This window comes from Festucalex cinctus, chromosome 21 (assembly GCF_051991245.1).
Source record: "Festucalex cinctus isolate MCC-2025b chromosome 21, RoL_Fcin_1.0, whole genome shotgun sequence".
NCBI classification, from domain to species: domain Eukaryota; kingdom Metazoa; phylum Chordata; class Actinopteri; order Syngnathiformes; family Syngnathidae; genus Festucalex; species Festucalex cinctus.
Window position 1 is genome coordinate 8,935,087 of NC_135431.1, and position 12,297 is coordinate 8,947,383.

At 38.4% G+C, this 12,297-nt stretch overlaps 1 protein-coding gene across 5 annotated transcripts in view; it reads right to left on the reverse strand.

Annotated features, from left to right (window-relative positions):
• Window positions 1-898: 898 nt before the first annotated feature.
• Window positions 899-12,297, reverse strand: part of stxbp5a (syntaxin binding protein 5a (tomosyn)) — a 73,709-nt gene continuing 62,310 nt past the window's right edge. Inside the window, exons 21-28 of one of the 5 annotated variants that reach the window (XM_077510503.1) lie at window positions 11,119-11,172; window positions 8,786-8,836; window positions 6,793-7,032; window positions 6,347-6,716; window positions 6,112-6,277; window positions 5,194-5,305; window positions 4,878-5,098; window positions 3,617-4,068 (exon numbers count right to left, since the gene is read on the reverse strand). In XM_077510503.1, coding sequence (XP_077366629.1) covers window positions 4,027-4,068; window positions 4,878-5,098; window positions 5,194-5,305; window positions 6,112-6,277; window positions 6,347-6,716; window positions 6,793-7,032; window positions 8,786-8,836; window positions 11,119-11,172 — 1,256 coding nt within the window. In that variant the 3' untranslated portion in view covers window positions 3,617-4,026. Of the gene's footprint in view, window positions 3,577-3,616; window positions 4,069-4,877; window positions 5,099-5,193; window positions 5,306-6,111; window positions 6,278-6,346; window positions 6,717-6,792; window positions 7,075-8,785; window positions 8,837-11,118; window positions 11,173-12,297 lie in introns of those variants that run through there. The other 4 variants (XM_077510502.1, XM_077510501.1, XM_077510500.1 and 1 more) reach the window with 4 other exon arrangements.

Consider the following 12,297-nt stretch of genomic DNA (forward strand, 5'->3'; position numbering starts at 1 on the left):
GGCAGGATCACCCGCCACGCGTCTACAGCGCTGGTCATTCGCCGATGCCGTCGCCATAGCAACAGGATCACTGGCATGTCATTTGCCAGCAGTGGACGGAGCTCGCCGTAGCCCTAACCTCCACTCCCTGCGCCATACTGTGAGTATTTTATGGTCGTTGCATTCCACCCGGCCTCACAAGGTCAGGTGTTTAAATCGCGTCCCCAGTCGACGAACATGGCTTCTGTCAAAAAGGGAACGTGTGTCAACATGATGTGCCCGCTTCTATTTGGCCTACAGCATCCAGAGATGTCACGATAAAGCAGTACATTGTTACTGATGAAGTGATTAGACCGTGATCCGTAACCAATGGTGCATGGCTTGCTACATTTGATAAGTCACTGTGTTGTTCCAGAAGCCTCTACTATAGACGGAAATCCGTGAAGTAGTGACCACATATTTATATAAATATTAAAGCTTATGCAGAATACCAATGCAAAATTCACACACGAGGTGCAGGAATTATTTTCTATCCAATTTGGGTTAACCAAACTCACATTATCAGTAAACTCACTGTAGTATCTGTGACTTTGAATGTGTGTAGCTTTAAAAAGTGGGGTCAGGTGAGATCAGAATAATCAAATGTGAATGTTTACCTTGTCAATACTAATTGACTTTTAATTAAGTATATAAACTGATCAGGAATCTTTGCCATTTTTTTTTATAACCATCTTTACTAATTTTTGTTACTAGAGGTTCACATTAAAAAGTTTTTGAATATATTTTCTATTTCCGTGTTGCAGGTTGTATAACAAACGTCACCATAAACATATCTGCACCATCCGATCTGTTTCTTCAAGGCAACTTTTTTTGTGTGTTTGCTGCCATCTAGTGTGCGAAAGTCAACGCCACGCCTGTGTACATGTTCCACTTTTATTTTATTTTCCCCCCATTGCACAGTTAATCTCTATCTACAGAATGTCCTAAATTCTCACGTGTGTGGCAGCAGATCCATAAGGTCCATAAACATCCATGTGAAATTGCATAAAACTGTACAAGAAAAAGTCGGCTACCATGAGAAAAATACTGCAACCCACTCACAACTGTTGACTGCAGAACGTGACGTGACGGCGGTGGTGGTGGTGGTGGGGAAAAATATCCTCTCTCGCTCTTTCGTGTTTGTATTTTGTGACGGGGAATGCTGCATACTGAAAGAAACAGGATGTGTGACAGACATTCAACTGATATTTCCTTGGATGATGAACATAAGGCAAATGAAACGTAGCTATGTGGCTAACAGTCACTGGAAGAACCAAAGGAGGATTTATACTTTTATCATATACAGTGAACCCACAAATATTCACAGTTTGGCTTTTTTTTTTTTTTTTTTTTTTTTTTTTTTTAACCTTTCCGCCATTATTCACTGAAAATCTCAGCTAGTCAATATCAGGCCAAAAAAAGAAGAATATGACTACTTTGGCGGCATCTCGTGGAATCTATGTGCTATTGTTAGCCTGAATTTATTGTTAGGGTGTTTTCTCCTGCGTTTTTAGATGAGCTTCATGTGAACATAGATTGTGTGAGAGTAATTTTAACAAATGAATACAGTCATCTAGGCCGTTGATGGTTTATGATTGTCTATTTTTAAATAATACAAATCAGTTTTGGTGGGGTGCCAATTGTTAGTAATGTTCACATTTCATGGTAGGGTTCATTGCCTTTCTCTCATGATATGCGGGGTTCACTGTAAACGATGTTATTATTGAACAGGACACAACTGCAGACTGACATGTAGACATTGATTAATAATATGTAATAATGTAAGAAGCCGGAAGCACAGACGGAGAACAGATGTGAAAACCATCAACATTATGTTGAGTTGTGGTGGTTCTGATTTTTGCCATGTCATCAGTCAGAGTATCATCAAGTACAGCTGAATCATACGAGTTCCTTTCTGATGTGATCCAATCTATATTAATAAAATAATAATAATAATAATAATAATAATAATAACGATTTTCAAAGGGGAGGTGGAGCAGCCAACCATAAACACATTTTACACTTTGAAAACCTATGTTTTAGAAAAATAAATAAATGACAATCCAAATGGACATAAAACAATTGCTACTTAATACCTTGGCAAAAAAAAAGAACATTGTCCTTAAGTCACATTTTCATGTGAACTTGCCATATTTTGCCAGTTAAAGTGAGATCGTAAAGTTACCAAGGGACCAAGGGGTGTTAGTGATAAAATATATCTTTTTTTTTCTTCTTTTTTTTTTTTTTTTAAACTGTCCTAATGCTATAACTTTTCTCTCATATGACTTTGTTCCAGTGATTTTACAATTGTATTATTCTGGTTTAGGTTTCAACTTCATTCTCATAACCGTACAACTTTTGTTCTTATCAATAGTTTGACTTTATTCACAAAAAAATGTGACTTTTTCAAAAACGTGATTATCACTCCCAATTTCATCCCCATAGAATTTAATGACTTTCTTAAAACATCAGATTTTTCTTTTAATATTGACTTAATTGTTGTAAGAGTGTAACTTTTTTTCTTGAAAAAAAAAAATACTTTCATTATAACATCCCTTATCAAAACAGGGCTCCTCCGAATTTTATAACTTCTTTCGACTTCCAAAAATTCCTCACAAGGCGATGTATGACTTTACATTTCAACATTATTCTCATAACATTTTGACTTTTGTCAAAATTACATCTTCTCATAACATTACTATTTAATATAAGTTTCAACTCAAATATAAGCTAAGAAAATATAATTGTTGACAATTGTAAAGTGAAAAAATCTGGCTCATATTGATGACAATTGAATCTTAACGCAAGTCTTTGGCATCAGAAACAATAACTAACCTTTTCGTGCAATCTTCATATTTATATGACACAATGTTTGTACTACTTTCCAGATTGTCACACGTGTCACTAAACCATCCTGATACAAACCTGCCTTCAAATGGTGGTTGGGGAAAAAAAAATATCAATATTTCCTGACACCATACAATGATGTGAATTTACAAAAATAAAGGTTATTGAATATTCATTCTTTTGACAGGAGTACACATCATAAAAAAAAAAAAGATAGGAGTGTGTATTATTAGTGATCCTAGCAGCATTTGTACACTAGAGATGAATGAGGCCAATCAATGGGGGGATGCCTAACAGATGAGTGTCTAAATATTATACTACATTATGCCTTGTTTATCCTCGCCCTCCTTGTAGATTCCAGCCCTTTTCATAAGGAGAACCCAAACGTGAGACAAAAGTCACACATGCAAAAAAAAAAACAAAAAAACAAAAAAAAGGTCCTTAACAAAAATATCACTTACTTTCACAACCATAGAAAAATAAGAGCTTTTCCGGTAATATTGACAGAGCCACGAAATCAAACAAATGTAATAAATACAGGGAGAGTGATGCGAAAATAGAAAGGGATGAATTCATACACCTTGTTGGGAAGGACATAAGAGTCTGGAAGTGGAGCAAGATGGGGGGGAAAAAAATCTCTCTGCATAGAGGAGGCGTCACTGCAGTGTCACTTCCTGTGTCCCTCTCCTTTTTGTTTCCATAGCAGTCGCCCTGAAGTGAAGTACAGCGTTGCAACATTTAGATTTGTATGTATATATATCATGACATATTTCCATTTCTTTTTTCTTTTTTTTTTTTTTGTACATTTGAACAATATTCCCAAGTGTTAGCTATTAGTCCAGTTTAAATACTGACATCAGTCTAAGGACGGTTTGGCAAAATGAGAATGAAAACTCCGTGTGAGTATCAAACAAGAAAAGGACAAGAACATGGAAAGCACACACACGCGCACCCACGCACGCACGCATACAGAAATAACTTCCTCCCTGTGTCTCCTCCCTCAACAACAGAGTGAGGTAAAGAACAGTATGGGACATTGTGCTAAGGGAAGAAAATCCCAAGTGTCTTGAGTGAACGAAGAAAGGCTTAGAGGGAAGATGGCTGAACGGAAAAAGAGCAGCAGGTCACCATCATGACGAAGGCGGCCATTGCGAACGCCCATCAGAACTGGTACCATTTTTTGTCTTTGCACTTCAGCATCATCTGGACAAAAGATAAGATGAGAGAGAGAGAGAGAGAGAGAGAGAGAGAGAGAGAGAGAGAGAGAGAGAGAGGCAAAAAAAATATATATGAATCAATACTGACCTCTAGTGGCTGCATTCTGGAACTGACAAGGATGTGAACAGGTAGAGGGAGAAGTAGACGTGACAATAACAGCTACTCAAAGACCATGTAAAGTGAATTCATAATTTGTTTCTAAATACAGTTGAAGCTAAAAATGTGAAAAGACCGAGATCTATGAAGTACTAAATTGTGGACATTAAGCATTACTTTTTTTTCTAAACATTTCAGTGTTGGCGTGGCTAAAACAGGGCCATGTGACTCAAGCTTTGGTTTGAGCTGATGTGGCTGCTTTAGAGCGCCTCATTGTCTGCTGTGAGTGCCTGCAAGTCCCACAGAAAAAGGCAGAGCAGGGAGGAATGTGGAATTAAAAGACATTTACTTTTTAAAAGGACTTGAAAAGGGAAAACAACGTTCAACATTTCTTGGCAATAATATGTTATGTGTGACCTCAATATTAATATTACATTTGTGGAATAAGAGTTATGAAGCAAAATCCAGCCATTTTTATTTTTCTCAGTAGCCGGCCATTTCGCCACTTGCTGTCGAGAAGACGACATCACAGTTGCTCAGGGCTCAGGCAATGACCAATCACAGCTCACCTGTTTTCTGAAGCTGAGCTGTGATTGGTGGTTACCTGAGACCTGAGCAACACTGATGTCATCTTCAGTCGACAGCAAGTGGCAAAATGGCCGCCCCCTGAGATAGCGCGGCAAGCCAATATTTGTTACCTCGTGGGCGTGCTTGGAAAAGGAGTCTGCGCTGGCCATCATGGCGGCCGTCCTCTCCTCCAGCTCGCCTAGCTTCTGCCCTCGCTCATCCAACGCTATCCGGGCGCGGGCGAGGTCGCCGACCACGCCGGACGCCGCACCCTTCATGCCCTCGATGCCACCCGGGCCCGGGATGTGCTGGGCCAGGCTCCGGGATGCTCGCCCGGCGACTTCTTCGCCGACTAATTTGCGGGAGAATTAGCGTTAGCATGTGATTATTTTTTATTTATTTATTTATTTATTTATTTTTAAAGAAGTTAGCACTAGTGTTACGTACATAGCTCTTCTCGGTCCAGTGACTGTGCCCCTCCCCCAAAGAGACCTTTGAAGAAGCCTCTGTTGGGGGCCTCCGGTGTCTCCACGGGTGTAAACAATTCACCAAGCATTTCCTGAAACAATTATAAGCACAAACTCTTCATATAAATAAAGACGGTGACTTCAGGTGTAGACTGCTGCGTTAGTTTATTGTTATAGCTTATTGGGCTAGCTGACTTAGCTGTTGACTGGATTTGTGACGTGAATGTGTTGAGAATGCATGCTTACCATTAGGTGAGGTTTCAAGATTTGTTTTCCTCGCTCATGCACAGTAAACTAGTGAAAAGCTCTCATATACACTAGTGAAATGCACTAAAAATGCTCTCATGTTTAACACAGAATTTTTTTTCAGTCATGAGTGAAATATACTCAAACACTACTGGAATGCTCTCATACATAATACGGGATCCCCCCCCCCAGTCATATACATGAGCAAAACACACTCAAATACTACTGAAATGCTCTCATGCAAATACATTTGTCTCACTCATACAATATTATATACTATTGTGAAATGACACCTTACACTACTGAAATGCTCTCATACACAATACTGAAAATTCTTTCGATCATATACACTCGTGAAATACACTCATAGACACTACTGGAATGCTCTAATAAAAAATACTGAAAATGTTTTCACTCACGTTGCGTTGAAATGCTCTCATATACACGTGAAATGATGTCAAACTCAATACTAACTCTTTTTTTTGCTCATTTTCATTCGTGAAATGCACTCATGCAACTACTGAAATGGTATTACACTCACACTGACTTTTTTTTTCTTCCTCAGTGAAATACAATAATTTACAGTTAATGTCTTACTCTGACTGGCATACATTTGTAATTTATAAACGTTTTTCACATTGGGCAAACAGACCTGTAGGTTCTCACAGGTGTCTTGGCTGTACGTGATCCTCTGGATTTCAGTGGGAGAGCACAGGTACATGGCCTGACCCAAGTTGGTGAAGCAGAAGGTCCTGGCTATCCTCATGTCCGTTAGAGGCAGGTAGTTTACATCCATGAGTGGTCTCAGTCCCGGTAGACTGGATGAAGGAACAAGAACAAGAAATTGGTCCCATTGCCCATTGTGCGCTACATCAGACGCGTCTCACCTGAGGGTCATGATATGACCGTTAGCGCAAAAGCAGGCCAGACAAACGCCTTGGCTCATCTGGACCACGTCGGCGCGTAAAACGAAGGAGGACTCTGTGATGCTGTGCTTGTAGATGCACGTCTGGCTGGGCAGCGACAGGACCTTGGCCTGCTTCTCTGAGCACATCACGGCGTAGTGGCTCTCGTTAAGATCCTGCGAGCTGGACGGCGAAACCGACAAGGGCCGACGCTTGCGGACCTTCTCCCGTTCTTCGCCGTCCGCCGAGACGTTGGGTTCGAACCAGGGATCGTAGGCAGGGGGCAAGACGGAACCGGCAGAGTCCAAGAAAGCCAACCGCAAGATGCTTCCCTTCAGTCGGATCAACATGCCTGACCGATAACGGGAAAAGACGGTAATTACAAGTTTGAGGGGTACAAAAATAAAGTAGCATTCCGTCAATCTCACCTGTGGGCAAAAGGATAACAGGCTGCAGTTGCCTCTGCTCTCCAGGCGGTGGCAACGTGAGGGCCAGAGCCAGCACGGTGCCCTGAGACGTGCCCACGAACAAGCACGGCGACGAGGCGCCGTCCCCCTTGCGGGCGTAGCTCTCGCAAAAGTGGAAGGAGAGGACGGCTTCTTTGGCCTCCTTGTCGATGCTGGTGACGCTTGACGAGCGCGAGCGGCTGAAGGAATTGTCCCGGTGGTCTAGTGGGTTGGCACCCCGTGGCGGGCATACGGACAAGAGGACAGTGAGAGGAAAAAAAAACAGGGAGGTAAAGAACCTGAACTGTATTGTGAACAATAGATAAATGCAGACAGTAAAAGTTGGGATAACACTTTTTTTTTTTTTTTTTGCACTTTATTGTCAGGTGTCTACTTCCTCCGCAAGTTCAATGGTGGCACAACTGGACACTTCTTGGTTCTTGATGACCTTTCAACTTGAATCTAAAAGGCTTCCTGAGTTCTAAATTGTAGGTATCTGTGTAGAAATGGCCAAGACGTGAACTTCCATTGAGGACAACCGTCTCCAAATTTTGGATAGAGATTCCCGCTGGAGGCTTTCAGTTACCTTATAATATGTTGCCGGCGCATTGATGGAATGAGTGATTAGACTGTCTAGTTTGTTTGTTTTTCTAGGGGGTATAGTTTGATTAAATCGTAGGTTCAAATCAGACAAGTCCATCTTCCTGAGTTTAGAGATAACAAAGGTAGACAGAGCACAGTTCGTGTTCCGTTGGGCTTGACTTTGACAGGTGCAAAAGAGAAGCTGAGAGAAGCACTTATACTATTTTTATTTGTATTCATTCTCACAAGAATATAAAATTAACTTTAAGCTACCTATGGTCTCAGTTGTCAAATCCAGGTCCAGAATGTAAACCTCGACTAAACCAGTTTACCTGCTGGTTCAGTAGTAGCACTGTTTCTGGGTTTTTACTTTCTCAACCTGGATTTGGCACCTTTGCCTATGACAGGCGTCCACAATCCTGGTCCTCGAGAGCCGGAGTCCATCAGGTTTCAGCAAGCTCTGCAGAAGCCTCATAAGGATATCCTGAGCTTTAGAATCTGGTGTATCCTGCAGGACTCCAGCCCTTGAGGACCAGGACTGGGGAAGCCCGGCCTATGGTCTCTTTGCTCTTATGTTAGTATTTCTAAGTTTTAGCACACATCTGACAGGAAATGCAAGAGTAAAAGGCACTGAATTGATCTGAATCGTCCGTGATTAAAATTGACCATTAATGTCTTGAACTAATTGAGGCAAAATGGAGTGAATGTTGATTTACGCAGAAGCGTGGAACTACAAATGTGGAGTAAAAGGAAACATCTTTGACTGACAAATATGTTTGAACATACTTGTAGGCTAAATGCTAAGAACTTAGCATTTTTTCCCATAATGCCACATGGTATTGACCTGTGCATGTGCAACTTAAAAAAAAAAAGTAAAAAAAAAAGTAAAAAAAAAAGCATTTTAGCATTTTTTCTTGATTAAACCAAAATGTTTGATAATTACATAATAAAACAATTTATGGGTATTTTTTAAATTATTTATTCTTAAATCTGCAATACCATAATGCCACTGGGGATGCGCATGTGCAACTCAATAACCCCATTGCATTAGGGGAAAACAGTTTTCATCATTTAGCCTGCATGTATGTTCAAAGTGTTCAAAACATTCAGAAAATAAAAATCTATGAATATATATCCCAGTTTGAGACGCTATTAAGAGACAGCACATGTAGAAAGACAGCATAGAAAAGCAGAAGAAGAGCATTATAGAGGGTGCAGACTTAAGCTTAGCGCCACTGATCTCTGCAGTAGCGGACCACCCCCACCACAGTCAAATATGTGGGAGCGCCCACATACTGTACATATTTATCATATTTCATCTGCCTCAATTTGAAGGCCAGACTACATTGCATGTCATACAAGTTTGCTTTGGAGACACGGAGTCAAGGCTTACCCAAGTCTGGCTTTAGCTCAGTAGGCAAGCTTAATTTCCGTGACATCTTTGCTGGAAAAAAGAGAACATCCCTCTTTACAAAAACACACGTCCAAGCTCACACACGATGCCATGCAAAGCTCCGGGAGTGCGACCTCCGGGAGCGGAGGCATGCCGTGACAAGGCGGGAACAAAAGAAGGGACGACACTCCTGCCCCACGGATGAAGAAGTCGCAAGCGCAACCGTCAAAGTTAAGGAGGTCATGCCGCAGCAGCATGCACCGGGAGAGTGCGGAACAACACATGGAAACGCACAGTGGACAAGACGAGTCATGAACACTGCTTTACAATTTTTTTTTTGTACGTACAGCATAAATAAATCATTCCTTATGAAGTTTCTTAGAGCTGTCTCACTGATGCTTCCATTTTGTTGCTCAGAGAAAATAAAGTGATCTCGATTACAGATGCAAAGGTGCCCCAACTATATTATTAAGCGAATGGTTTTTTTTAGAGGTAACATGCCAGGCAGCACTGAGAAATGCAGCATATTTAAGAGCAAGAGGAAAAGGCAGAGAAGGTTCCCAACTGTTACAACTTTCAGCTCTAATAACAGTCATTGCTCCCACAAAGGAGAGAGAATGTGCCCGTGAGTATTTTTTAATCACAGTTTGTATGCGTTGCTGCATTAACGTAATTAACGTAAACATCTGTGTTAATTACCGTTTGCCATTCTATAGTGTTTCATTATAAGGCAACCGAAACTGAACTGTTGAGCAATGTGCGGGATTTGGCCACGTATGTCGGCCATTGGCATAGTTGCAATTTGAAATTTTAATTGCCGTCAAAAATGCAAATGAGATGTCACAAAAAGTACACACAAAAAATAGAAATACATTGCTATGTTTTAAGTGTAAGTGAGACCCAGGTGGCAATGGTTCACTTTCAAAACTACAATAACATGAAAAAGGGAAATTGTCCTGTTATATGGTCCTCATTACTATGCAGTACTCGCATTTATAAATTAAATCTACTATACACTATTCAATTAAAGAAATATAAATAAATAAATAAATAAATAAACTAATAAATAAATAAATAAACAAAAAAACAAAAAAAACAGATGGAGCGTTTTGACCAATACTACTACCAAGTATAAGTGCTGTAATATAAATAATATATAATAATTGTGACTAAATACTACTTACTGTAACAGCACCAAAAAATAGTAGTAATCAAAAAGTATATACAATAAATGCTAACAATACCAATACTAACAATTATTAATAAAAACAAAATGCATAATAAAACAATTAAATAAAGCAAATAGAAATAAATAAAAATAATCATCACAATATTTATTGTAAAAATGGTAAATATAACAAAAAATAAAATTGCAAAAAAATCATACTATACACGTACTTTATATAACTTACTGATGATGAATAATAGTAAGAAATTAAATATTTATTTAATATTTTATTACCAATAACTATTGATATTAAAACATACTGTACACAAATAAAGCACCACTAATACTGATTCATAAGCAACAAAACAAAAAACTACGACTACTTTAATATGACTATTACTACTACTATTACAAAATAATAACCAAAATATTTTACTCTGATAACCTAAGTAAAACAATATTTAAAAATGATTTATTATTTAAATTATTGTTTTTTAAAAAGCGATGTCATGTCATCTGTATAAAGAAAGTAAATAGTATAAAAAAGAAAAAAAATCCACAATGTTGCCATTACAGCAAAGCTAAGTTGAAACCAGTGGACACGTAATAACAGACACACACTGTCGTCGTAACACAAATACATATTGGACATACGATTGTTGCTCCACTACGTGATGTTATCGCACGACACCATGGACAAAAAATAAATAAAAAGGAAGCCGATCACAAGAGTGTCGAGGACGTGGGGGTACACACGTCACAGACGCAGGCACGGGAACATATGATTGACGCTCGTGCTACATACAAGTAGCATGCAATGCTAACGTGTAGCTGCCACCTATCTGGAGGATTAGCCTCTGCTTCTGTGCTATGAGGTCTCTGTTGTTTCACAAAAGAAGCAGTTTTGTTGTCATGAATAAGATTTTAGCATTTTGATGGAAAAAAATAGATTGTATTATTATTATTTTTTATATACGAAGAGACAACAAACATGCGAACAGAGGCTATCCCAAACTTTAGCTAGCACTAGTTCAAGCTAATCAATTGTCACTATGGTGACATGGAGGACAGAGACAAGAGGAGGGTCAGTGGGTGGGAGGAACAAACGCGGACCACTGTTGTCCTGCCGACATACCCTCTTAGGAAAGTCTTTGGCCAATCTTACCTCCTCTACCACCTCCATTGTAGAATTGCTGGAGATTGCTGTTTGACATCAACACTTTGGGGAGTGTCAGTGAGGGAGAAGTCAAGGAAGTTGAAAGTTAGAGACATCGTTTACCTTTTTGACCCTGTCTTAAAGCAATGCCATTCACAAAAATGTTTGGGAAATTCAGCTTTTGGGTGGAATTGCTACATTATTAGTATCAGTTGAACATTTTGCAGTTCAGGTTCTTTTTTAGTATTTATACTCTGTACTGCCTTCTGAGAACAATATGGCTAAATTGGCCCCAAGTCATCGTCCTGATGGGAAGTGACTCATCTCCCAGGCACGAAATCAGCATCCACCACTTACCCTTAAAAGTTAAGATTTCCATTATTTGTATTCATTTATTTTATTTAAATAATAAAGTTAGTTTTATGATAAACACAGTTTTCTAATCAATAATACAGAACGATGTTTATAAGGCTGGACCATGAACTTATTTTAACTTTTTAAAATCAAATCAAAGGTTACTTTTTACATTTGTGCATGCAAAGTTATTCCTAATTTAAAATTTAAAACAATATAAAGGGCAAAATATTTGCAATTTAAAAGGTGATGCATACATTTAATAGTTGATTTGCATTTAGCCATAGAAGTGAACATGACTTGATTTTATAAGTTAACACAAACCAGAATATTTATGCTGATGTTTAAGTTAACCTTTTTTTCTCATACTGTCAGAGATTGACTCTGACAGAAAGCAAACATGTTTTCCTTGCAATAAAATTATTCTTGTAATATTTTTGCTCTTTTCTTTAAATTACATTACTTGTCTTTTGTAAATTTCCCTTCAAACTTTAATCCAGTAAATGAAAATGCAATTTTTTTTTAAATATTTTTTTTAACCTTGTAATATTATTACTTGATTCTTGGCAAAATTAAATTTATAATAATAATAATGACTTCATTCTTGAAAATTTTATCATGACATAACAAATTTATTTTCTGATTTACTTTATTCTTGCAACATTTCCAAATTATAACCTAATTTTGACTTTATACAATTATTTTTTGGAAATTTAGGACTTATTCTAAAAAAATAATTCTATTGTCTTAAAAGAGTAAAAAAAATCCTTGTTCATCCTAATAGTATTTTTGCTGTTATTCTGTTAATTACACTTTATACTGGAAATTCTAATT